This window comes from Filicampus tigris, chromosome 2 (assembly GCF_054856515.1).
Source record: "Filicampus tigris isolate MCC_2025a chromosome 2, RoL_Ftig_1.0, whole genome shotgun sequence".
NCBI lineage: Eukaryota > Metazoa > Chordata > Actinopteri > Syngnathiformes > Syngnathidae > Filicampus > Filicampus tigris.
The window spans coordinates 7,998,323-8,026,273 of NC_141218.1; the positions used below are offsets into that span (position 1 = coordinate 7,998,323).

The 27,951-nt window shown below is 47.5% G+C and overlaps 1 protein-coding gene across 2 annotated transcripts; it reads left to right on the plus strand.

Moving 5' to 3' along the window:
* Positions 1-429: 429 nt before the first annotated feature.
* nhsl2 (NHS-like 2) lies at positions 430-27,877 on the plus strand. 2 transcript variants are annotated; one of them, XM_086055132.1, is made up of 10 exons: positions 430-972; positions 14,924-15,214; positions 19,146-19,291; positions 20,447-20,645; positions 21,613-21,792; positions 21,884-22,910; positions 22,983-24,123; positions 24,198-24,492; positions 24,889-25,006; positions 25,612-27,877. In XM_086055132.1, exons 1-10 carry the CDS (start codon positions 699-701, stop codon positions 25,910-25,912), a joined length of 3,972 nt encoding a protein of 1,323 aa, XP_085911258.1. In that variant the 5' UTR covers positions 430-698; the 3' UTR covers positions 25,913-27,877. The 2 variants fall into 2 exon arrangements, with proteins under 2 accessions (XP_085911258.1, XP_085911265.1); XM_086055139.1 differs by lacking the exon at positions 430-972 and adding an exon at positions 7,447-7,653 and having other exon boundaries at positions 25,612-27,875.
* The last annotated feature ends 74 nt before the right edge of the window (positions 27,878-27,951 follow it).

Consider the following 27,951-nt stretch of genomic DNA (forward strand, 5'->3'; position numbering starts at 1 on the left):
TCAATGTTTGACTTGTAGTATTGTTGCAGTTCCTCCCAAATTCAACTATTGCTTTGATGTCATATCGGTGCCAAGGAACTGTGAGGAAGTCACTTGAGGAGCTTCATACATTTTTGAGCAATTGAAAACATTTTTCAGCACCGGCGTTAAAGGGGAAGTCAAAATTGTCTTTATAATAATAGGTTGTATGCACCCCCACCTGTATAAACACAGCATTGATTACAATTGCGTTTGTGGAATACCCCCCCCCCCCCAAAAAAAAAACGGGCTTGGTCCTATGGCGAAGACTAATAGGACATTTTTTTTAATATGAGCACAATTTGTTCCAAATAGTAAAGTTCAGAATTGGCTAGTTTGCTCAAGAGCAAAACCGGAAGTGGGTGGGTTTGTGCTTTAATTTTGAAAGGTTAACGGAAGTCGAGAAGTTCGACATGCAGCTAACGGAGAGGAACTGCTTTGGGCCAAAAAGCGAGAAGGTCGGAGGAGGGAGTGAGGAGGCTCGACGATGAGGACGCACGACGCCAAGCCCGAACCGAACCCAACCCGAGCGGACTTTTCCAGCCGTGGCGTCCCGGAGCATGCGTCCGCGCGCTGGCGACAGGGAGACGCAACAAACAGAGCACGGTGATATAACCTGACCACCTGCGGAGTTTTGCTGCTTGGGATCATCGCGCAAGTCCAGTCCGGTCGGCTCCAGGATGCCTTTCTGCAAGCGCGCGGTTCTACCGCGGGACTTGTGCAAGCCAGGCGTCGGCGTCAGGACGTCGGGGATGTTCGCGGACCTGGCCGATGTGTGCGCCTTCACCCTGGCCTCGATCCTTCGCCAACTTTCGGACCTGTCCCGACACTCGCTGGGCGTCCTGGAAGAGCTGGAGGACGAGCTGGCGTCCGTGTGCCGGAGATCCGGCGCGCTGGAGGGCAGACTGGGCCGAGTGGTCGAAATGCTCCGGAAGAGCCCGCACGCGCACACAGGTACGGTAAATAAAGCAAAAACTTTCTTGGTGACTTTATTCGGAGTGCTGACAAGTCCAATTGCAAACTTGATAGACGGGAAATGCAAGAATTATTAAATATTCATATCAAATTAATACTGTTGATGCACTCCCTTTTTGTAGCTGACTTTGTTTGATTTTTCATGTTGCGGGTAAAATTTCGCTCACCTTGTTTGGGTTCATGCACCTGCATGTTTGTATTTCCAGACTCACCTGATAGGTGCAAAATCCGCCATGTAGGAAAAAAAAAACATGTTTCAAGAATACTTTACCCCCCTCCTTATCACTTGAAGCACATTTAAACTTATTGAAACAGTTTAAAATTCTCTACTCACGCTTTATTTGCTCAGTTCTCCAAAAAAGAGGGCAAGCGTGCTTGCTTCAATGATTCATCAACCCCAATTGAAGTTTACAATAAAACCGACACAACAATTGACGATTGTATATTTAAACAGCCAAATGTTCAAACAAACCTTATATTTACCAAATGTGCACTAGCTTAATGCTAACCTAGCGGAACTGAAATTAGCATTGAGGTTAAGGTAATTATACATTCTTAAGTAACTACTACTTTAATACACACAGAGCAGAAACACGTACAACGATTTGTAAAACACGTACAAAACTTTGACAGTTAAACATTGTATTTCAACAGGAAAATGTTCAAGCGACCCAGACGCTACACTTTCTACTTCTTTTTTCTTAATTGTGCTGCTTGTACAAGTCCAGTTCGTGGCTGCTCTCTACTACACCAAAGTTGCGCAACACTCAACTGGACCCTTGCACTGAAAAACTAACGGAAATAAATTCTGCAATGGGGGTTCGCTGCATTAGATTTGCTTTGGCCAATATTTACAACAGCGCCGTATGACATTCCAGAATTCAACTCGCTTCAGCCACCAGCAAGCATGTTTCTGTTATAGTTTGACGGGCGTGTGTGAGTAATAGAAAGTCCCCCAAACTGAGTCCAGATGTAGCGCTGGAAAGAGGAGAGTGAGATAAAAGAAAACATACAGTGTAGCTGACTTTCTAACTTGCAGGCGCGGACGTTGACTTTATTGGTGCGTGCCTTTTCAGTGCATGAGAACTGAAAAGCTCCTCGCTTTCCTCCTGTGCGCTGTCAAAATCCCAAGCGAAGCGTGTGGGCCCCACTAAAGTGGGCTGCGTGGGCACAAGATGCGCTCGGTTAAATAATCAATAGATCATCTTTAGCGTCACTCGTCCACCACCTCCCTCCTCCCGCACTCGCCTCCTCGTGTCGAAAGAGAGATGCAACACAATGGCATAACTTGGCAGCAACAAACATGCTAAGGTTAAACACCTGCAAAACACATCTTCCCTTAGGACTGTTTGCTGGCGTGGCCGCTTTAGAGCGCCTCATTGTTGGCTGTGAGTGCATGCACGTCAAGCGGAGAATGAAAGTAGGAATTGTGCGGGGGTAGTCCAACTTGACAGGCGGCGTTAGGACAAGGGATGTACGCTGCGCGTTGTAGAGTGCCTCGTTGTTGGCTGATACACTGAACACAGGGGAGAATGGCAGAAGAGCGAAAGGAGGATTTTTTGGGGGGTAAGAAGTCCAACTTGACAGATAGTGTGTGGACAAGGGGTTCACGCTGGCGAAGCTGCATTAGAGCGCCTCGTTGTCGCAGTGTAGAAAAACTCTGCAAGAACCTGTGGGGGCGTGCTCTCACCGGAGGAAACGGATTGATTATTATTTCTTTATTTTTTACCCCCTATGATTCCGAAGCCTCATTATATGTACTTCAATTTTTTATTTTTTTTTAATTTATCTTAAATCAGTTCAATTTGATAGTCTGCTAAGAACACTAAGCTCTGGTGTGTCAGGTTTAGAAAACAAAACAACATGTTGAAAAAGCTCATTAGATGAATTCTATGAGTGCCATCTGCAGAGTAGGTTCAATCCATTTTGAAGACTTTGGTGACTTATTTAAATGAAGACAATTTTGAATGTGCAATATAAATAATTTTCTGTAAAATGAGGCAGAAAATATAAGATGTATTGTTCCCTTGGCTCCTTTTCATTTGAATGTAAACTTGTCGGCTTTTTTCTTATATGTAATGGAATAAATAGAAAGAAAAAGAACTATAATCGAAAACACAGTGTTTATTCTCACATTGTTGTATTCATAAAGATTGAGTTCACTTGAACTTTTTTGCTTTAATTGAGGACATTTTTCCAAATTTTTTGACTCTCTTTTTTGAACCTGACAAACACCCCCAAAAAACCCACTAAAAGTAAGCATTTTTATTTTTTCAAATAAAAATAAAAAAAATAGCTGCCCCACTGAAAAAAGTATGAAAAGCTAAGTGAATTTGCGAAGCAAAAACTCAAAATAAACCAAAAGCCAAAAAACACACACACACACACACGCGTGCGTTTTTGTGGCGGTATTCATGCTGGGAGCATCACAAGAATGTGGACAGGAAGCAAATTGAGTTGTTTGTTCGCCTCGATGGGATCCGGCCTAAAAGTGATTTATCGGTCCTCCGTTGCATCCCCCTGGCCAGGTCCGGTCCGCCGACTCCCATCCCGGTCTACCGGTCTCACAGTGACCCGTAGTTGTGACTGTCCCGTTGCCACCTAAATCCCGGCCGGGTTGTCGGGTTCCCATGGCGACGTCATCTTCCCCACTTGGGCGCCCCTTCCGTCAGCTCCTCCTCTTTTGCCCGGCGTCTCGCTTTCCCATTGTCAGTCAACGCCCCATCTCGCGTTGCCGTTGAAAATCAGTTGTGGGAACATCGAGACTCGCCTTCACACTGGCATTGCTCTCTTCATATTACGTGATTGTATTATTCCCTGTGTTTTATCCCGACTTTTTTTTTTCTCGGTATTTTTTGATGATCTTGATGGCGAGGAACTGTGCTGAGGTGAGTTGAGGAGCTCCATTTCGACAAAAGTAGCGCTTTGCCTTGCCATGATTTCCTCTCGGGAAAATGCTAAGCGTTTTTACGGCGGGCGTCAATTTGGCCACCTGTGAGGATTGTGATGATGCTCTTCTGCAATTGTGAGGGAAAACAACGCCAGAGTGACGCTCACGAATGCTGTGAACAAGAACAGACGCCACACGAATCGGAGGGATTGAGTAACAGCAGTGATAGAATGCAGGAAGTGTTCGTGTGTAGATTCTTTGGCTCCAGAAACTTGGGCTTAGCGTGCGCGCGTATTTTCCGCCCCCCCCCCCCGCTTTTTTTTTTTTTATGTGCAACTCACGCACGAGCACAAGTCATGAGGCTGCTGTTTATATGATCTCATTGGGAGAAGATTCCCATGGCAGTCGAATGAAAAGGGAGGGAGGGCGGGGACTGTCGTGGAGGGGAGGGGTTGGGGGGGGGAAGTCCAGAGGAGGCCAATTGTCCCAAAAGCAGATGTTTTCCCCATGTTGCATGCTGGACGTGGAGGCCAGTCAAGTTTGTGGCGTGCGTGCAAAGTGTGTGTCATTTTGTGTGCCACCATCACAGCTCTCGCAATGATTCTCTCATCAACTGCTTTTGATCCCCTTGGCCGACCTGTTGGATGTCCGTTGCGCAGTACGCTGCTCGTTTCTTTCATTTCCACGCGGGACTTTGCAAATAGTTGTATTGGCTATGCCCAACGTTTGTGCAATAGCTCTGATCGATTTTCCCTCGTTTCTCGGCTTCAAAATGGTTTGCTTTTTATCCCATAGAAAGCTCAATGGTCTTCAGGTTTGCCTCGCAGCAGATGCCGTTTGCACAGGTGAAACCCAAAGCCAAAAACAAGCACTATTAAATGTTTGAGCGGGCCAGCTAAAAGGCAACACCCGAGCAGCTCGAAACGGCCATGAGTTGCATGTACCAATAATTTTGCTCACTTGAAAAGTGGGTGACTTCAATCAAAAGGAGCTCTGTCTTGTCTTGTTTAACACATCACGGTGTAAGTACAATGAAAGAAAAGCTGCAATTATGAACTTTTGTCTCGTATTCATCTTTTGATCCGTACCCCAAATGTCTTCAGTGTACAACAAAAACAAAGGAATTGACCTTGCCGTTTCAATACTTTTGGAGAAGCATGTATATTTCTAGCCAGGAGGCGGCAGCAGAGGTCTGCTCTTGTGACCTCTCTACGTCACTCCACAAGTGTGTTTGTTCGGTGTGTGTGCGCGTGCGTGCGTGCATAGAATCAGGACCCAAACCTCCATTGGACCGGATGTTCACCAAGTCGAATTTTGGTGTCGTTACCGGCTCAGTTCAGGTGTTCGCAATCTTTTCATACCAAATACCATCAAAATGATCATTAAAATGAAGTAGTTTCATTTAATGGACACAAGCGTTCATCAAAAGAATAGGATTGTAAGCCATTGTAAAATCGCGCGCCATTTGAACGTTAACTTAAAAAATAAACTGGACTTGCATTTCACATCAAAGTTAAATGCAACCTTGATGGATGTTTGACAAACATTTCTGATATGATTACATATTTTACTTAAAAGCTACTACTGAACTCTACTTATTAAAAAAAAAAAAAAAAAAAAGCAAACGGTGAAGCCACGTTAGGATCATGTACAGTTTGAACATTTAATAGGGAGAGCCCACCACACTTTTGAGATCCGCTCCTGTCCGGCAACCGCCACAAAAAAGTCTGCTTCCAATTAGCAAGCATGCAGAATAAAAACAGGACCCTCACCCACTCCCCCCACCCCCACCCACAACCACCATCCCACCTCCCCTCCACTTTTTCCTCCATTTGCTGCACACTGCTGGAAGAGAGAGTCAGAGAGTGAGAGAAGGGGAAGGTGCATTCACTGTCCTCCCGTGTTTTGCAGCTTTTTCTGTCTTCTGTGCAGGACGAGCAGCACTCAGGTAGGACGAAAGGAGTGCTGCGTTCTTTGACACTCTCTTTAAACGGTGTGAGCACACGGGGCTCCTGATTTGTTGTTGTGGCCTTTCAGGCGAAGGAGATTTATTCGGGTTGCGATTGTGGTTCCCAGAGAGGAGCTAACTGCGCGTAGCAGCTGCCAGCTCCAATGGGATTAACCCGTTCGCTCTGCACATGAGGAATGTGTGAGCGTGTGATATTTTCAGGCTAACACTGTATTGGATTTGAATAGATACAATTTTCGTCATTATGAGTCTTTGGCTTTGAGGGTTGGATCAAGAATGCTGATTTATTGTTTGACTTGAACGGGTGGAATAAAATCTGGCGTGCAGGAAAGCAGAACTGCCCAAGTCCCAAGTGGACACTTCATTAGGTACAGCTGCACACGCTTTCATAGCGTCATCAGCAAAAGAATATTTAAAAAAAACAAGCGTGTCTTGTTAGTTTTGTGGATTTTAGATGTGATATTTGAGCACGTGTCTAACGGCAGGCTACATAATCCTGTAGTATGGGTTGCATTTAGTTTGCGTTTTTCCACGACAACTGATAAATGGAAATATAGGCTGTTTTTGCATTTAAAATCCGTTTTTGTGAATTTTATTATTCCTTATAGTTCGTGTTAATAATTGTAGCCTTTTTGCCTCTAAAAGTAGTGAATAAAATGTAATAAAATCGTTCCTTTTTAGATTTTAGATGTGGTTCGATAATTTTGCCTACAAGTGGTTCAATAATTTTACCTTTTCCCCCAAAATAGTTCAGTTAAAAAGCATTTATTCTTTATTTTTGCCATTCATTTATCTCATTTAATGACTGTTGATTTACTATAAATTCTGAAAAGATTTACATTTAACAACTTATTTTGGTAAACAATTTGTTGATTATAATTCATTTAATTAATTACACTACGTGTTTAGACGTTTTGAACATATTTTATTAAACAATTGGTTAACCCATTATACTTAACTCATTTTTCCTCCTAAAATTGGTTAATCAAAATGCATATACCCATTGTTATTTTTCTATTCATTGATCTTATAAAATAACTGCTAAGTTGATTTGATGTAAATAAAATTAAATTGAAATGGATGTTCTTATGTATTCAACAATTTATTGCATCAAGCAACTGGTTAATTCATTACAAACAATTTAATTAAAAAAAATAATAATAATGGAGAAAAAATGGGTTGGTGTCCCTCATGACACATCCTGAACCCATCCTCAGTTCTCCTCTCCTTCGGCATCCCATAATATCTGGAATGCCTCCCCCCCCCCCCTCCCCAGTCCCTCTTCCTCCTCATCTCATGTGTCGCTCTGCCTCCCTCCAGTGCTCTCACGCCCGCCGCCTTCTGATTGGCTCTTGCCAGCCTGGCTCTTTTATCAATTGAGCAGCGGATGCTGGGATGCAACTGGCTGGATGCTAATCAACGCAACCGCCACACTCTCTCACGCTCGCTCTCTCACCCTCGCTCTCACACTACCCAACATATGATTAGCCAACAGCTCACGTAAGCGAGCGAGGTATACTGACACTCTCTCTCTCTCTCTCTCTCTCTCTCTCTCTCTCTCTCTCTCTCTGCGCCTCTTTCTGTCTGTGGCGCTCGCCCTTATCCGCACACACGCATCCTCTCTTCGGGGATGCAGATGTGACGCCTGCTCGCCTCATGCGCGAGGGCCACACGCGGCTTCTGTCTTGATTTCGTCCGCGCGTGTCGTGGAATGCATCCGTGATGTTTTGGGACAGGAAGAGCAGTGCGGGCAATCCACAAAGGCGGCCCAAAGGGAGACACAGACCCAAATCGGCAACAGGTACTTTTGCATATAAAGAGATGTGCATACGGAACCGTATCTGCTGCTGCGTCTAACTTGAACTCATGGCTGCTTTCACTTCGTCATGTGACAATAATCGGAGCTGCACGGTTGTAATCGGCGAGGTCGGTCTCGTCCTGCCGCCGTTTGGAATGAAATGGGTCACTCAGTCAGCCTTTTTGCTTGTGGCCCGACGAGGCAAGAATGAAGCAGGCGTGATTGCGTGTGTGTGTGCGTGCGTGCGTGCGTGCGTGCGTGCGTGTGTTTAATGGGCTGCACGGGCTCGTCCCGCATGAGGTCGCCGGCGAGCCTGCGATGGCCGAGAAACGAGCCAGACATGGAGGTGACGCCTCTCGTCAATCAAGGCCTCACATTTATTCCACATCCTTGATGTACTGGTGATGTGCTAGTACACTTTTTGTCCTCACTTTTAAGACGTCTTGAATGGTTGCCCTCCTAGTTGCGTTTTTTTCCCCCCACTACTGCCTTCCACTTCTATATGACATGCCTGCAAACTAGTAGAGCATCCCACTCATACTACTAGTGAAGCACTACAGGTTAACTAGTAGAATTTTATTTTAGTAGTACTAGTTGCGCACAGCTGTCAACAAGTGCACAGTTTTTTACTGGCTAGTAATGTCGTAGTTCGGCCAGAGTCCACAAATGTGGAAGGCAGTAGGGAAAATTGGTGCTAGTTAGACAGTTATTATACTAAAACGCGCTAGTCGTTGCACTAGTGTGCTGAATTATCTTACGAGTGAGGACAAAGCGCACACTGGTACATGGACCGTTCAGTGCATTATCAGGATATCAAATAAACGCTCAGCTGGCTTTTCATAGCGCAGTGGTTGAGTTGTGTACTACTAGCGAAGCGCTAGAACTTAACTAGTGGAATTTAATAAAGTCACTAGTACTCTAGCGCTGTGTATTTTCTTACTAATGACACGAATACGGGGATAATTCAGCACACTAGTGGGTCAACTACTTGTGACTAGTGAGGCAAAGCTGTGCACTGGTTGACAAGGATGTGCTACTAGTAGTACAAGGCAAGCGCTAGATGTTAACTAGTACATGCAGTGTGTGCGTATGTATGAGGCGTCCACACACTTTTTGACCTTGACATGGAGGGAAGCGCACCCTTTGCGGCTGGCTTTGAAATATGGCCGCATGCTCATTGATGATGATGATGATGATGATGATGATGATGATGATGACGACGTCATCCCGGACGCAGCGGCGACGGAGAACAAAGAGTGAGGCAGGAAAAGAACGAAGAACGAAGTAGCGTGACAGCGGAGGGGCGTGCACCTCCGGCTGCTGTTGCCGTGGCAACCGCGCAGGTCAACGGAATGGCGGACGGAGCAGCTGATGGCAAACGTGTTTGTGTCGCCTCGCTGCCACAACAACAGCAATCGCCGCATGATGTCATTTGGCGTCGCTCCAAATGGAGAGTCAGTGAGTTGAGGAGTTTCGTTTGGACAAAAGTAGTTCTTTGCCTCCATCTTGTGCCACCGATTACCGAAGGATTTTCGCTGTTTCCAGCATGACTCGGTGACTTCCATCCCATGCCAATGGTGAGGGTTCACTGTACAAGTATGACTTTGGCGCCATTTCGGTGGCAATGAACTATGTTGAAGTGTGTTGAGGAGTTTTCTTTTGTAATAACCGGTGCTTTGTCGGCCCCCTTGCTCCTCGGCCACCGAGCGGCCGTATAATACTTAAAGACGTACTACACGTAGATTTGATATTGAAACAGAGAAGAAGACGGCCACAATTAAGCTGAAGTAATATAAGTCGTTTTTGGCAGAGGATAAAGAAGATACACCTGCGGGTGTTGTTTTATGCTCTGTCTACACGCTTGTTGAAATCGAAATTGTTCAAAGGTATGCGATGCTAATGTTGTCAGCCTGCCTATGGCATTTTGCTTTGATTATTAGCATTTAAGGTGAGTTGGTGTTCACCAGGCAAAGTTATGTGGCTCTTGTTTCTTAAAACTTGCAAATTGAGGAGGAGGAGGAGGAGGAGGATTTCATTCAAAGTGGGAATGAAGGGCAGAGCTTCCCTCCTCCTGGTGGCGGCTGCCGCCGTGGTCTCCCCCTCTGCGGCGCTCCCTCCATCGCGCCTGTGCCTCTTCGGGCTATCGGACATGCAGCGTTTGCGGGCCAGGCCTGGTAAGAAAGAGGCGGCGGGGGGGCAGGAGGGCGTCCGGAGGTTTCTCTGAGCTGGTTGCGATGACGCAGGATTCGTGCACAATCTGACGGATTTGACACCAGACGCGCGTTTGGACGGAGCGACTTTCAGGATAGTTCTGGTTTTGTTTGGAGACGCGCGGATTGAGCCCTTATGTGGATTTGGAAGTCTGGCGGGGGAAAAGGAGGTCATGAAGTTTTTCCATTTCACAGCACAAATGTCTCGCAATGGAATGTGACACCAAGTGGAATATGCAAGTTGCACACGCATGTCACAAACGGCACACGCATGCATGCACTCGTGTTATTGTTTTTGTCGTTGCGCCACAAGCTTCCTAATAATGCTTTCTATGTGTGTGTGTGTGTGTGTGTGTGTGTAATGGAAGGCGGGCTCTGTCACAATGTGATTTTGATAGTTTTCGATCCAGCCAGTATTTTAGCGTATCCAACACACTCAAACGTCAGCGCTGCTGTTTTAGCCATTTTCAAGCAGGCAATGAAAAAAAAAAAAAAAGAACCTTAGCAGCACACGCAGTCACATGCTACCGACACACCACTGCTGGGAAGTAACTAGAGCTGCAACCAATCATATTTTTTGTGACTGATGAATCTGTCGATGATTTTTTTCAATGAATCGGACTAAAGAATATGTATTTTTAATTTCCATCCCTTTTTGTTAAAAAGCAGGATATTATTTGAAATTATCAGTGCAGACAATGCACAAACATAAACTTGATGCACTCTAAAAACTGTTGGGTTAAAAATAACACAATTTGGGGTCCAAAATGGATCGATCCACTACTTGGGTCAATTTGACCTCATTTCTGGATTGTTTTTGCAGAAAGCAACCCCAAAAATGGGTAGTTCTGTACTAAACAAACCCCAAATTTGGGCTGTTTTGTACAAAACAATACAAGAAGGTGGGTCAAATTGACCCAATTTTTGGATCGCTCCATTTTTGACCCAAAATTATGTCATTTTTAACCCCACTGTTTTTAGAGTGTGATATTTCTGTTCTTGGTTTTTAATCTGTAACATCCGGCAGAAAATCCGCAAAATTGTCGGTCGTTGTTTTCCAAAGTCAAATCTGAAATCTGACAGTATTTACTGTTGAGAGGCTGCAATTCAGACGACAATTTCATGTCAAACAAGGTTTCTAAACGATTAATCGATGATCAAAATAGTTGTCAATTAATTTGATAATCAACTAGCTGTCTATTAATTAATTGTTGATCCTCTCAAAGTAACCAAGAACAACTACTTGAATTAAGAAATATAGGCGCTCTGACTGTAGTTCTCTTAGCCACTTCTGCTCCATGCTCATTGCGAGTGTGTTCATTCTGTATTCTCTTTTAAATTTCTTCTTCAGTATCTGTAGTTTGAGTATTTAATTTTCTGACAACTTTTGACTTTTATTCCTTACATTTGGAAACAGATACTGTATCTGGACTTTCTAGTTTGGGGTCGGTTTACTGATTCAATTAACCTAACATCATTAAATATGAAAATAGAGAGAGGGAACGTAAATGGCGTCAGATCTTGATTGATGGTGATCTTTGCATGTAAAACAGGGACGGCGGCAATAATGAGGAACGTAAACAAGGGAGCATTTTGAAGACTAACACAGCAGATTTGTTGAAGAAATTGTTTGATGTTGTCAGCTTGGAGAACTTGGTGTTGATTGGATGCTTTCTCTTGTGCCCGCTTAAAAAGCACCAGCCGCAGCCCTTCTAAAATTCTTCAAGTAAAGAGGGTCTGGGTTTTTTCCAGTTGTTGTCATGAGCTAATTTTTCTTCTTTTTTTTTTGTGTAAATCATTTGATAATAATAGCAAGCAGATTCGTGACTTACAGAACGTGTGAGTACTTTTGCCACAACACACCTATGTAGAATTTCACACAGCACGCTTAGTGTGGCAGTCGGAGGAATCGAGTTGGCGTTGATTGAAATGCTGATGACTTGCCGGTGGAGAGGAGCTGAAAACAACTCGACGCCAGGTTGAAAACCGAAAACGGCTGAACAAAAATAGAAAGCCACGAATTTGTCAAGGTTCCACACAACTCCTCGTGATTTGTGTACTTGGTGACATTTTCAATTTCCACTTGGGCCTTCTCCGCCATGTCGGGGCTGTTGGCCTTTATCTCCAGGAAGTCCACAGAGCGTTTCCTGTCAGAGTCTCCCACGAGCGGATCCGAGCAGCCAGCCCCGGACTTCTGCGGAATGTCCGGCGAGGCGGCGGAGGTGTGTGGGGTCATTGCGCTGCCAGTTGTGTCATTGTTAGGGAACCGCACGCCTCACATCTCGGGGGTCACCTGCCCCCTTTTTTGCCATCTCCGAGTGTGCCGTGTACCTCAGCTGAACTCAGGAAGACGACATGGCGCCTCGGCAGCAGCTGAAAGGTCGCCGACGGCGATGCCACTTCCACGGCGGACTCCCCGGCACAGGAAGTGTGACGTCCTGCGCCATGATATGATAATGGCTCATTTGTAGCTACTTTGAAAAGCGGCACGGCACGCACAAACGGCGCTGCTTCCTTGGGTTGCATTCCAGAGTTATATTAGTAGTTTTTCACGATGGTTCGTTTTATTAGTTTGAATGAGCTTTTAGATCAGATTTGTTATTTCTTTGATATATATTTCATTTTAATATAGAATTTATTAATTGTAGTTTTTTTATTTTTTATTATATAAAATATATGTCAGGTGCAAGATAAAAAAAAAAAGGTTACTAAGTTAGAATTATAAGACTGTACATCAATACTGAAGTAAGGCTCATGTCAGATATTAATTGACAAAGACGAAAGCGAGGGACATTTTCACGATATTATTGTTAATTTTATAAATGTCAGATGTAGTTTCAGGTAGTTTTTGTCAAAGCATTTTTTTATTTTATTTCATTACTGGAAATGTTTTTTTTCACATTTTCTTTCCTTCTTTATTTTTTTACATTTAGTTAACTATAATAATGCCATGTTGCATTCAAAGGATGACGTCCCAGTGGGAAACGGGAATTACCTGTCTGAATTGATTTGTTTGTCTGTCTACCATAGTGTGTGTACTGTATATGTGCATCTCCTCCCCCTATTTCGCCTGTGACATCACTTCCTGTGGTGCGGCAGCAGTGAGACGATTTGTTCTGGTCAACTCTGCACAACTTGCATTGTCAGCACCCAGTGAGTGTGTGTGTGTGTGTGTGTGTGTGTGTGTCTTGGGTCCTCGTGTCGGATCATGAACGCACGTAGCCTGCAGTCTTGGCGTGTGAAGCCACAGAAGGTTTATTTGCGGCTCACGTGAAGTGTTCCCAGCAGTGAAGTGTTCGGGATCTCTTTGCGCATTTTAAACGTTTAGTGCAGCGCTTCTTAAAGTGGGAGATCATTATTTTTTATTTTTTGGAATTGCATAGCAACGTACCGTATCGGGATTCAATCAATGACTTCTTCTTACTCTATATCTTTGAGCCAATTAAAATCTCTGAAATGATTGGGACCTATTATCACATAAATCTGTTTGTAAGTCTGTTTTTAACACACTGCGTCTGACAACAGGAATAAAGTTGTATTTTTCAAGAATAAAGGACATTTTTTACAAGAATAAATGCATCATTTCCAAAATAATAGGTATCAAATAATGACAATGAAATTGGATTACTGTCTTGTTAATGATAGCTTTCCTTCCTCTTTAAATGTGGGCGTTACTTGACTACTAGTACACCTTCATCTTGGAAAAGTGCAATTTTCCTCTCGTAAGATTATTAATAAGAAATTAGCCTTGTGCTGATGTAGCCGTATCCATGACAATGATGTGTTTTGAGAAAAAAAAATGGCTCAATTATGATCAATTTGGGAATAATGGGAAACCATTTTGCCTCATATTCAGTGCCTCCTGATGGAGGTAATGACGAGGGTGAAGATGAAGAGGGATGTGTGTGTGTGTGTGTGTTTAGCTATTCAAGAAAGTGTCTTAAGGCCTTTGAAGACAGTCAATGGTTTCCATAGTGACAGTACACCTGCCTCTGCAGCAGGGGGCAGTGCCGAGGCAGCCAAACCACACGTTCATGCCTGAATGGCCATTTCTTTAGCCAGCAGACGTGAAGCGCATGCACTTGCTCCGTCTATGAGCGTGTGCATATGTGTGTGTGTGTGTGTGTGTGAGTTAATTAACAGCCTCCACAGGCTTTCCCACCAAGGGAGACAATATTTCCTGCATAGACGAAACAGCCTGTGTACTTCTATTTGTGCGCGAGCATCACCAAATGTCAGTTAAATGTTAATTTGGTATCACAACATTTTTTTTTTTTTTAGTGCATGGACAAATACGTCATCAAATATTCAGGAAGGAAGGTAACTTTTCTAACACTGACAGCATCGATTTGATCCGATTGGTTAAAAAAACAGAACCATTGATTAATATTGGATTTCAAGGGCCAGTGCAACTGATTCTGAAGGCCCAAGGCAACTTACATTGACGTGGCAACACACACACAAAAAAAGTTGACCATCCATTGTAATTACCGGGCGATAGACGATAGAGTGCACCATTAAATGCATGGCAGTGTTGGGTGCTTGGGGGCGGGGGGTGCATAGCTCCATTACAAATCTGTGTAGCCCCAGTTAGGCCCCTCCTTTATTTAATCTTCTGAAAATATATTTATAAAGAATTTTCTCAGCCCCCCCCCATGTACCAGTCAAGCCCCCCTTTATCCCTGCGCGAAAAAAAAAAATCCTGGTTGCATGATCACATGATCTGTTTTGTTTGTGTGCTCTGATGACCTTCCTCGTCAATCTTCTTCCGATTCAACACACCTCTTCCCCTCCCTGGTTTCCTCCCCGATCTTGCCTTCCTTCCTTCCTTTCTTCCTTCCTTCCTTCCCTCCTACCTTGTTCTCCCTGACAACACACACGGCGGCGTTATGTAATCCCTGGCTATTAGTTATGGAAATTGTGAGCATTTGATGTACTTTGCTCTCTGCGTCTCCTCCTCCTTCTTGTTCTCGCTCTCGCCATCCTCAATAATCTTATTTCCCACCCTCTCCTCTCTCTCCGCCTCTCTACCGCATCCATCACTTTGCTCCCGCCTCCCGCAGCCACCGTCGGACTCGAGGCGGAGAGCGCCAGGCGTGGAGGCAGCAGCGGCGGCGGCGGCGGCGGCGGCGGCGGCGACGGCGGCGGCGGCGGCGGCAACGGCAACCACCGCCACAACCACGCCGGAGGAGGACGGCGAGGAAGCTGCGACCACGGCAACGGCAATGGCGCGGCGGCCCGCTTCAGGTCTCCATGGCAACAGAGCGTGAACGTGTTTGGCTCGTGGAGCAGGCCCGAGTGTGTGGAAGAGCTGCACCAGCAGGCGCAGCTTAACCTCCAGAGCCTGCTGCAAGGTACGGACAGACGGGCGGGCGGACGGATGGAGAAGGAGCGAGCGCGATTTGACGGATGGAAGGTGTGTGCGTGCTCGCGCGCGCGTGCGCGCGCGTTTGCCCGGGCGTGTGTTTACATGCGGCGCATTGAATGCGAGCTGCGGTGCGTGTGTGTTTCTCAGCACACTGCATGTAGGCTGACAGAGGCACTGCAGATGATGCAGCCTTGTTATTGAAGCTTCTGACAGGGCGTGTGCGCGCGCGTGTGTGTGTGTGTGTGCCAACATGGAGGCTTGGGAAGTGCCCAGTGACAGTGGCTGTCACTCTTCCTTTCCACCGTGAAAATCTGGCTGCTGCTTCTCCTCTCTCTCTTTCACCGTCCCTATGCTCTCTCGCCCTCTGCCTCCGCCCAAGCTGTCCGAGCGATCGAGTGGTGGCCAAATGCGAAGAAGCGACGGGAGACAAATTGACTTGTTGCGCCGCTCGTGTCGGCAGCATCCTAATGCAATGTCCACAAACGTGCCGCTGGCCGGCGACGTACTGGGCTTGAAATTCGAATTTGAGATAGGAGAAGCCCCCATGTCAGTGTGGAATGGGCCAGTCGCTCTGGGCCCGAATTTCCCAACGGCCACCACACCCTGCTGGTGGCCGTGTTGTTGACAAGAGAGCGGCGGCTTGATGGAGGGGGTGAGGGAGAGAGAGGTGGAAAACTCACATCTCCAACTTCATTGATCCTGAGACTGTTTGCAAAGTAAAGATGAAAAATGGTAACATTCAAATAAATGGGAAGAGAATTCATCCTTTCCAGCCACAGAACCGATTCCGTTGGCCTTGTTTTAATGGCTTTTCCAATTTTTACAACTGCAGGCTTGTCCCATCATAGGTTGAGTCACGCACAGTTTTTGTTTTTTCCAAATGGATGCGTTGTGGTAACACGGTGTCGTATTGAAGTGAGGAGTTTCATTTTGATCAAATGAGTGCTTTGCCACCATCTTGTGGGATATTAGTGTCAACGAAATATGTGGAAGTGAGTTGAGGTGTCCCATTTAGGTAGAAGTAGCGCTTTGCTGCCATCTTGTGGCATCTTATCGTCAGGGAACTACGCTGAAGTGGGTTGACGAATGTCATTTCGACAAAAGTTGTTCTTTGCCACCATCCTGCGGCATCTAGAGATCAAAGCATTATGTCGACGTGAGTTCAGGAGTTTTATTTAGACGCAATTAGTGCTTTGCCGTTATCCTGGGGCATGTTGACGTCAAAGATCCATGGTGAAGTCAGTTGTTGACTTCCATATAGAACAAAATAGGGCTTTGCTGTCATCTTGTGACATCGATATGCAATTTTTAGGGGGATTTTTGCTGTTAGTGGCAAATCCGAGTCCCTGTCAACCAAGTTTGTCGATGCGTGCGTGGCCGTGGAGCTTACGTAACACCGAAACGTCTCCCACGACTAAATATTCACCCTGCTCTCGCTCGTCCATATTTATGAAGCAAGCGTTTGGGCCGCCGGTCCATCAGCCGGCCGATGCCAACGCTCGATGCCAACCGCATTTATACGCTTGGCATAAGTGCAAGCGGAGCAAGCTTTGCGGGTTTTAGCGGCAAAGCACATCGTACTGTCGGGCCGTACCGCCAGGTGTCACACTCAAGGCCCTTCATTTGATCCTGTCCTTCCGATAAATGTGAATCCAGCATGCTCAAAAAAAAAAAAAAAAAAAAAAAAAAAACTGTCTCTCACCCACACGCTCACAAAGGCAAGTGAAGCCGAGCGCGCACACAAAGTGTACACGGACAAAGATGAACGAGGGGCTTTGTTTGTGTCCATTTCCCCTCTGCGCCTCTCAAAGGGTGACCCGTAGCACCCGGGTGCTTATTATTATCGAGGATGTCTGGCTTCCTTGCTGAATAGGTTCGCTGTATACACACACACACACACACACACACACATCCACTTCCCAATGCTAACCGTTGACTGACTGAACCTGAGATGCTAACAACGTGCACTTTAGTGACATCTGAGTGCTCGTCTGCTTGGAGGGGGACATCGTACCTTCGTCCATGTCTACTGCTTCACGTTCCTCGTACAATGCCTCACAGCCGGAATCCCTATCGGGTGGTGGTGAAAAGTCTACACACCCCTGATTAAATGCCAGGTTTTTGTCATTATAAAAAAAAAAATATATAGACTACAACGCATCATTTCCTAACTTTTTCTCCACCATGAACTCATTCATTGGCAGCGAAAGCGGAGTTCCCCACGTTGGCTGTTTTTGGAGCACTTTGACAAATCTTATTGTGTTCCCTACCAAAAGAAAGATTAGACACTCTTCTTTCACCAGAAGAAAAGCTTGTTCCTAGCTTGTTTTTTTTTGGGGGGGGGGGGTAATTGGCAGTGGGGCATGGTTTCACCTAAAACAGCAGTTTTTGACCAAAAAGCGGAGAAAACAATCTACATGTGAAAGGAAACATGTAAAGCTGAACAATGGCTTGGCCCAGGGGGCTTCGATCCTGTTCTTCGAGGGCCGGCGCCCTGCTTGTTTTTCATCTCTCCCTGCTGCAACACGCACCGGATCGTTATTCAGCTTCTGCAAACCTTGCTGATTATCTGATCACTTGAATCAGGTGTGTTGCCGCTGGGGTAAAACAGGCGGACCTTGAGGAACAGGATTGAAAACCCCTGTTTTAGACGGTAATATTTTTTGTTTTTCACAAACTATAAAACAACAAAAATAAGACTGAGAAAGTTTTTTTGATAACCATTTATGTAGAGGTATAAAAATATGAAAGATGCCGTGAGTGAATGTCAGTGGCTGTTTTACATGGCATTTGCCATTCACTGCCATCTTTTCCCACGACCACGACACGTACTGTTTACAACATACGTACACAAGATCCGTTCTAGTGGAAGATGCCCGAGTTGTCCAATTTCCAACTTGCTGGAATTTTTCTCCCTCATAATCGACTTAAATCTCAAATGGTTGCAAGGCTGCTTTCTACAGAGATCTGTTAGTCATTGCAGTGGTTTACAAACCTGAATTCCACATACAAGTTGGGAGCAATACCCTCGTCTACGCCCGGAACACATACTTGACGGACATATACGTCAGTGGCAGTAAACGGTCGGATTCCAGGTTGTCCCAATCGCAGCTTTCATCTCACATCGTCATTGCCCACATGCGTATCAAAGAAGCCGAACGAGGAAGATTTCATCCTGTTGACAGCAAAAAATCGACAGTGGCCCACATGGCCTGTGTGCGCATGTGGCCCCTTACTAATTAAACTCTGCTTCCTGCAAGGCTCGAGCCACATTTAGATGCCCTCAGCACCTCCAGTCACTAACAAAAAAAAAAAAAAAAACTTTTGGCCAACTCAGCGCTCTCAAGTGCCCCCCAACCCCCTGCCTGTGTTGCTTAGCAACCACACCACCACCAGTATGGAATCCATATGGAGCAAGTTTTAACCCAGTTCTCTATACCTTAATGTGTGAGCGTGTGCACATGTGTGTGTTTGTGTGTGTGTGTGCGCTGTGGGGCTTTAAGGGATGAGTGGAGACTGGGTCAGGAGTATGTTTTGGGGGAAAGGATTGGCTGGTGGATTGTGAGGGGGAGTGTGAGTGCGTTTGTGTGTGTGTGTGTGTGTGTGGGGGGGGGGGGGGGGGGCAAGGCGGGCCGGGGGGGTTGGAATCTGTTTACAAAGGCCCGAGGGGAGTCGTCTAACTCTAAGCTGCATGAGCAGAGGGGAGTGCAGCGAGGCTACGGAGAGGAAATAGTGACACGGAAAGTGGTAAAGGAGAGATGAGAAGCCGCTGGATTGAAAAGACACGAAAGGAGTTAAAGTGAGGCTTGCAACTGATGCCGAACGTGTGTGTGTGTGTGTGTTGTTTGTTTTGGGTCGTAGTGTGCAGGAATGTGATGCTAACACATGCCGCGTTGCTTTGCTACGGCTGTGCGCAGACTTTGAGGAGCAGCTGTGCGACGGCAAGCCGCCGGGTCAGACGTTCCGCCATCCGCCCTCGCAGAGCTCCGACGACACCTCCGCCTCGCTGGGCAGCCGCTCGCCCGTCTCCCCCGGCAACAGGCGGCCCGACTTCATCTTCCTGGTAAACGCAGCTGATTGGATTGCGTCAACGTTGTTTGAATAGAACAGAAAAAAAACACGCCCGGCTCGGAGTGTCCTCGGCTGCTCCTTTAATGTTGTGGACTGACGCTAATGGAACAGTGCGATGATAAATTCAGTACGAAATCCATTGAAGTGAAAGCGGCGCACGCCGAGCCACGTCACATTCACGCTCTCAAAAGGCTTTTATTGAGATGTTTTGAGCCTCTCCCGGCTGGAAATGTGACATCTCCATTAGAAATTTATCGCACATGACAGGAGTGATGCGTATCTTTCCAGCCAGTCAGAAAGCGTCTACTCCAGGACATCATTTGGGGACAAAAAAAATGCTATATGTCGCCTTGGCAGCCAGATGGATGACTGGATGCTCAGACCTGAGTCCTGAGGTGATTCCACTGGCAAGCCACTCCTCCTGGAGCCTCTTAAATTGCTCTGTGAAGTTCACGCCTGGTGGGGCTGATTTCAATTAAGTTTTAAAGAGTCCCAAGAGATGACTTGGATCGAAATTCTTTTTGACAGCAGCTAACGTACTGCCTCTTTCGAGGAGGACAAGCTGGGAAAAGTTCAGACTCTGTCGCTAAACTATATAGCGGTGGGGGGGAAGTGAGGGCTAGCCAGGTGCTTGGCCCAGGTAACTGGGACGCTATATACCCCATCTGCCTTTGGGTGAAATTCCTACAGCCACAACCTTATCCTGCCAGAAGAGCGGAATCCGTAGAAGTCATGGCAACGTGTCCCATGACTTCAGTATTTGAAGGGTCAATTAGGCTGCCTTCTTTTAATGACTATTATTCTGTTTGCCCCAGTAACTGGCAGTGAAATTGAGGACGTTGGATGACCACTTAACTCATTCGGTGCCAGACCTTTTTCAGGCCCTCTTCTAGCCTAACATTTTAAAAATATTGGAAAAATATTGAAATGATTTCTGGGATTGAATAGCTGCACTGTGAAAAGACAAATAAATATGTCCTTGGCAGTGAAGGAGTTCATCAATCAATATTGATTGAACTCATTCAATCTCAAAGACATATTTATATGTCAAGACGTATAACTACGTCCTTGGCACTGAATGCATTAATGTCTTCTTTCAAGAAAACGTTCGACTTTTTGTAATCCTTTTGATACGCTCCCCCTCCAGCCGGCATCCAAGCAGCTCTACGAGGATGAGACCACCTCCTCGGTCTTCGGACTGAGGTCCCTGGCCAGCCCGTCTCCCTCGCCGTCTCCGTCCTCCTGCGAGTCCGATCGCCCCCCGTTAGGCTGGAGCGCCAGACCGCCCGTTGCGGAAAAACCTCGCTGGCACCTTGGCAGACGCACGCCGGCTCAAAGCACAGCAGGTAGGACCCGCTGCTGTTTGTCATGAGGAACGTAGTGGAGACCGCTGTTGTCGGGGGAGGGGGGGGGGGGATGACTGGCGTATCTGAAGCTACCTCGTACGTCAAATTTTGGCTCGCGGCACAAAGTAGAAAATCAAACCATTGCACCACTGTATTTGTTGTTGGTGTAAAAGGTCAGGTCTGTTGATGCTGCCGAACTGCATTTAGTCTCTCTCCACCGTTGGACACCAAATCCTCTACACGAGCGAACAGGTAGACAGCAGCCAGCTTACTGTTGCCATGGTAACTTGGTACTCTACCGCTCTTCTCAGCAAAAAAAAAAAAAAAAAAAAAAAAAAAGAAAGTGAGCAAAACCAACAGGGTCGTAATGGAAGAATAAGAGGAAGTGAGCGAGCAGCACATGGAAAGAACGTTGGCAAGAAGGCCAAAAGAGGGATGAAAGCACCGCGAATGGAAGCTAATAAAAGAATATTTTGTCGCTCGTCCGCTCGCGCCGCTTCTCTCTCCACTCGGGCTCACGACTATAGGCAGGTGGGATTCAGGGAGGGACAAATGCAAGGAAAAATCATTTTCTGTGTACTCGTCACAGCCCAAGGAGAGAAAATGTCCAAGTAAATGATGCGAATACTTGCGTTCAACCTCTGTGATTTTTTTGTTTGTTTTTTTGTCGCTGTTTCAGGTGGTCAAAGCATACGCTGCATCTATTCTATGTAGTGAATTGGATCCAATTTAGGATCGTTGGGCCTTGGAGGAGTTCTGTTCTTCAGGTTACTCTTGATATAAAACAGATCAATGATGTTGGCTGTCACCTTTGTTTGATGAAACAATTTCACTTTTCCGTTTGGATTACAACATCACAGTCATTTGGCTCAGTGATTGCGAAACACTTGTCTTGCTCGTATTAAATCAGGTCAATCCCCCCCCCAGTGGATCGCCTTAGGTGACCATCAGTCCATCTTGTCTGCAGGTGACGGGGGAGGAGGTAAATTCCATGGTGTGGACCTCCTACAGCACTCGGCCTCCCCATCCCCATCTCCAGTGGAGCCCATCCACCAGCCTCGCTCCCTGGAGCTCGTCACAGACACCCCTCAGCAGAACCTCGCCCTGAGGAAGATACACTCCAACCTTGACACCGCCTCACCTGCAGGTCTGTGTGTGCATGTGTGAGAGCGTGATAGAGGAACTCCATTTTGCGAATCGTTTTAATGAATAGTTTCACGATCACTCCTCCTTCTCAGATATCATCCTGGACCGACCAGGAACCATGGACCACTCTGGCCTGATTTGCTCCAACACTCCCTCCAGCACCTGGAACGGACCGAAAGGCTCCACCTTCTCTCCCGGGGCTTGGAACGAGCCGTACAACTACATGGCCAAGAAAGGGCCGGCGGTTCCGCCCAAACAGCACAGTGTCATTGGTCATACAGGAGGCGGGGCTCAGGAAGGCCTGATGCTAGTGAGCAACTCGCAGTCTGTTTCCTTCTCGACCATGTCAGACATTTCTGGGAGACAGAGGGGCAATGTGCCAGGGATGGAGAGAAGGAGCGAGACAGAAGGGGCCACGGCGGACGGAGGGAGAGGTGGTGCCGGTGGCGTAGAGGCGGGGAGGGGAAGGGGGATGTCGGCGCGCTCATTAGCTGCGGCGAATGCATTCAAGTTCCGTGAACGTTCTCTCTCCACGCCCACAGACTCTGGTTCCTTTTGCTTTACTGAGATTGGCACAGATCAACCGGACGGGACTCTCGCATCCACGGGGAATGGCAATGTCACGTCTGCAGAGCACCAGTGGCACCATCATAACTTTTTGGGTCTCAGTGAGAACTACGCTCTTCTCTATCCCAGAGGGAGCTCAGAAGACAGCGCCAGCACCGCCGACACAATCTCCGTTTCGGCTTCGGACTACAGCGCTGAAGGACGCTTGTGCCTGCGCTCGCGGTCCATCTCACTGAAGAAGTCCAAGCGTAAGCCACCGCCTCCGGTGAGGAGCGTCTCTCTCATGAAGAACCTCGGCCAGGCTGAGGGAAGGATCCACCGTGAGGGCGCTCTGCATCGGGACGGACGGCCAAAAAGCCTGCACATCCCCAGGGACCACTTCCCAGATTTCCAGCCCGATTTCCTTTTGCCCACATCCAGATCTGGGGACCTTGGCCCAGGAGGCTGCGATGGACCTCCAAACCTGGAGATTCATGCGCCAGAGAGGGAGGTAGAACCAACGTTGCCTTCTCACTGGCAACTGGGAGAGTGGAAGAGCAATGATCCCTACAGGTAGGATAATTTGAGCCATGCCTGCTTGGGATTTCCTTTTCCTCATACCTTTTCCTTTATTCATTATTCCAGGTCTCTATCGGGCTCCAGCACTGCGACAGGTACGACTGTGGTTGAGTGTATGAAAGTCAGAGGCAGTTCAGAGTCATTGCTCAACTCACCCGCAACCTCCAGAGCCACGTCCCCGTCGCAGCTCCTCACGGAAACGGACGTCAAGCCCATTTCACCCTTCAAGCCCGCTGGACTCATGTCCCCGTCGAGTGGCTATTCCAGCCAGTCGGAAACTCCCACCCCTACCGTGCCGCTCAGTCAGGCAGCAGGTGCGGGAGGAGCGGGGTCATCCGGGACATTGGGATGTAAGATGCGGCCAAAGATTCCTGAAAGAAAATCGTCTCTACCATCACCGAAAGATCCTGCCGCCAGGTCCAGATTATCCTTTGAGATGCCAGGGAATGCCCATCTGGAGCTGTCGTCAATTAAGCCAAAGCAAAAGGCCAGCAGGCGGCATTCGGACACGTCCACAGCGGCAAAACCTGGAAAAAATAGCCCCAGCTCTTCGCAGGTTCTCCCCGTGGTCACCCAGAATGAGCTGAGAACAATTCGGCTTCGTTCGGTCTCGCGAGGCGATCTGGAGGACTGCCCAGATGGTGCGTCAGATACCATTGAAGAAGAGCAGCAGTGCAGAGACTTTGAAGACGACGCCAGCCCGCCTCCCACCCTACCCAAACCCAAGCCACCGGTTGCTGTCAAACCCCCTCTGCCAAAACGCCCCCTTAACCTGCTTCTGAAGTCCCAGTCCTCTACGCCCCCTCTGACCCTGGACTCGCCCCCAGCGTCGCCCGTGGACCGCCCAGTGCCACTGGGCAACATTTACAAAGTGATGAAGAAACCCAAACCCAAAAAAGCTCAGTCACAAAGTCTTTCAAATCCATCCGTGATCCCGGATTGTAATTCCATGTCCACCTCACATGTCACCTATACCCAGTGCCTCTTCGACCTCCCTCCCCTTCCGGATCCCCAGCCGCTTCTAGAAGATCCCCTGTCGGAGCCGGAATTTGATGCCGGCCTTCAACTCGGACCAGAGGACGGAGGCTCTCTCCCTTCTCCCTGCAGTAATCAGGAGGCCCTGGAACTCCAGGACAAGAGCAAGACCCTTCCTTCAAGAATGACAATCTCCTGTCTCGCAGAGCTCTCTGACAAAAAGAAACCCAAGGTGGGAAAAGCCTCTTTACTAGCATCTTTCTGTTAGGCTGTTTAGCAATTTGATCTGAAACTATTTCTCGCCAGGTTCCTCCCCCCGTGCCCAAGAAGCCGAACGTCCTCCTCCTTCCTTCATCTGGACACCCCTCAGCTAACAGCGGTACAGACCGCCAGACTACACCGACTGACAGCCCGCTGGGCCCTCCGTCTCCAGGAGATGCTTTCCCGCCAGACAACATGACTATAAGTCCTGAAATGTCAACACAAGATGAGAATCACTTGGGAGCAGACGCTTTGGCGGAGTCTTCACTTCACTCTTCCCAGCTGGATTCCTCCCTAGTGGAGCTGGAAGGGAAAAGTGCCACCGCAGGAACTGGGGAAGGTATGTTCAAAGAAAGCAGGGATGGATTTGTCCAGGATAAAGCAAACAAGCAGAGCTGGGATTTTACGAAAAATTCACGGTCCATTTATCGCCTTCCGCCGACAGCCTTGTACCCTTCCGCCGTCCGTTTATCCGCCATTTTGTCTGGCCAGACCAAATAGTAATTGCCCCCAGGCCGGTCCGTCGATCATTTTAAACGGGCTTCCGTTAGCGTTTCCGACTTCCAAATTCGACAAACCACTACCATCAATCCCCCCCCCCGCCGTGGATAGATGGACCGGTACGTCGCATAGGCGGAATGCCCAGCTCTGCAAACAAGTTACTCATTCCTTTACTACTTTTGGGTGATACAAACATGTAGCTTGAATCATTTTGATAACTTGATGTCCTGTTCAGATGACAACCTGGCCAGTGACAAAACGGTCCTTCACATTGTGGAGGAAACGGACGAAGACTTCTTGGTCGGCACGCCTGCAACACACACCACCGAAGACCTGTTCACCATCATACACAGGTGGGTTTGACCAGCTTATTACCGCCCGTCCGCTATGATTGGCTCAATAGGAACTTGCGACAAGACAGAGAATGGTTACCTGGCAACGGCTACAGCGGCGACCGCTGCTTCTGACTTTTCTCCACTGTGTACACGTTTCTTTCCTCACAGATATCGATTCACATGCACACACACGACGCTAGTCTCTTAGCAACTGAAGCTCGTCATTTTTCGGTGTGATGCTGAAAATAGCTCGGAATAACGTTAAGGAAGGTTGAGGATGAGATGGAGAAAGCAGAGCAAGGCACTGTTAGAGTGTGGAAGATTTTATAATTGTGGAAGAGTTAGTCCACCTTTACCATCTCTGTCTTTAGTCGTTAAATCCATTTTTTTAACACAATGGGATCTGGATAAGGTACTGTGGTACTATGTTCGTACTTATATAACTTTCCACTTCGGAGATGTCATTTGGATGCTTTATTGCTTTGTGTTGTGAGCAGCTTGTGCAACGTGTAGTCGCCAAGGCATTGCTGATTTGGTATACAAGTAAACGGAAGAAATTAAACTCTTAAGTCACGGTACCACCGCACTGTACCTTTCTTTGTCCATCTCTCCTTATCGGTCAGGTCCAAGCGAAAGGTTCTGGGTCGCAAAGAGCCTTCCGACTCTTTCGGAAACCGCCAGAGTCTGACGTCCCCGGTCAAGCAGATGAACCTCCCCATGGGTGGCGGTCAGAGGTCCAGCTCCCGCAATGAGAACTTCATGGCCCTGCTGCAGAAGAAGGGTAACAAGTCTTCCAGCGCGGGGGCCAGGGTGTCCGCCGCCGAACTTCTCAAAAGCACAAACCCCCTGGCGCGACGTGTCACCGAGCTCTCCGGCGAGGGTGGAGAAATCCGGTCCAGCCAAGGCAAAGTCAGCGATCAGTGAGCGTCATTGCAGTCTGGCTAAGCTAGCGGCTAACGACTTTGCTCCAACCACTGGCAGACCATTTGCGTCGTCCAATCCTGTCAGGATTTTTGGACCAAATGGTCCCTGGCTTGGTTGGAGTCGTAACGTTCCCGATTGAAGCTCTGGGAGAGTGTGCAAGAGCAGAGAGGGGATCCCGCGACTCGCTCAGTGGGAAGGCCTGATGGACGGAAAAAGGATGTGCAAACACCACCGATAGAAGGGTAGGCATTTAATCTTTTCTCCCGGATGACACCAACAACCCCTGATGAAGATGGCAATGTCAGCATGAGTCATGTGATTTTTCAGGAACTCGTGTAGTTATAATAATCCATGGCTGACTCGTCCACAAGATCTTTTTTGAAATCAGAGTCCGCGTAACAACCCCCACGAATGGACTAAAGCACTTTTCTTCAATGTCAAAAGGCAGTTGTCCCCCCCTGCCACCTCACGAACTTGTTTTATGTCATTTGTGCCAGCGGGAGGTACGCATACACTATAATGTATGTGCAGTGTACAAAGAACATCTTAAGACGACAAATAAGACACTGCCCATGTGACGGAGGACACGCGCGAAGAAGAGAAACGTCTGCACAAGCCGGTGTGCGTGTTGGCATGAGTATGTGTGCGCACAAATCATCACCGTCCTCATCATCATCATGCCTGCGGAATTTCTGCATGGAGAGCATGAAGCAGGCCGCGGGGGTGGGGGGGGGGAGTTCTATCGTTTTGTCGTTTTGGTCTCCGGTGACGGGAGCGAAGGATAAACACACCGAACGAACCAGAGGGGACCGCTCTGTGCGTGTGCGTGTGCGTGGGAGCATGAGAGAGCGTGTTTGCGCGTGTGTGCTGCCACTGGCACGTTTCCCCAAAAAGGGAGCCAAATCGGGCCCCGCCTCTCGTGTGAGTGTCGAGCGGCTTCTCCACCCAGATTGGCCGCCCCGTTGCATGACGTCACTTCCTGACCTCTCCTTTGCGTTCCTTTTTGACCTTCCCCTCGTCCACATCGGCTGAATGTCAACGAGCGACCGGTCACAAAAAGACGTTTGCGATTTTTCTACTACCTTTCCGCGCCGGACCTTGGGATGGATCCGGACGGAACCAACGGGGGCATGTGAAGGTTGCGTCATGGAACGGAGTGACTTCCTCTTTGCATTCCCTCCATGCCACTGTGTCAGAGCTCCCTCTGGTGGCGGGAGGATGCGGCGCCACACGCTGATATCGGCCATCATGGTGACGTCAATCCGCGTTGCTGCTTCTGACCACTCGTCAAGCGATGCTTTCTTTTTAAATATTTAGTGGATGAAAAACCTGTACAACTGTATTTGTTTGCCTTGTATAGCGAGGTTTGGCTGCCTTACTGCAGCTGTTATGTCTTTGATTTGATGCTGTTATTTTGTGTGTGCAGCGGGAGCAGCAATGTTGACAAACTTCTTAACGTGATAGGGGAAGATTGCAATTGATTCATTGGCTTGATATGCAGTAAACGGGCACATACAGGTGCTTTGCGCCGTTTTGAAATGGCCGTTCTTTACTTTGTGTGCGTGCGATGCATCAGATAATCTTACAGCGAGGTTGTGTTGTACGTCGATTCGTGTACGTTGAGTTGTAGGCCGTTTAACGCGAGCATGCTGCACACAACACAAGCTGATGACGCCATGTTGTAAGACCCCCCTTTCCCCCCATCCCACCCCTAGAGGAGGCAAAATAGCACCCATCCGCCACTTGGGGGCGGTTTAGAGCAACAGACATCAATAGAGTCAGACCACTTATTGGAGTTCTATTTTTGTTATTCCTTATGGGAAAAAAAAGACATATTTAAAGGAATATTCCATATATGTATTAAATCCCATTGTGGCCCATCCAGTGGTTTGGTGTGTAGCTGCCCTGAAAAGCACCGCATTCCGACATGCCAGTGCCATGAAGTGATTCTATCATAAATAAATTATTTTTCTTGCGTAAAAATTTTTAGTCTTTGTTTGATTACTTAAGGTTTGCAGGTGCAAAAAAACGGGCGCAAT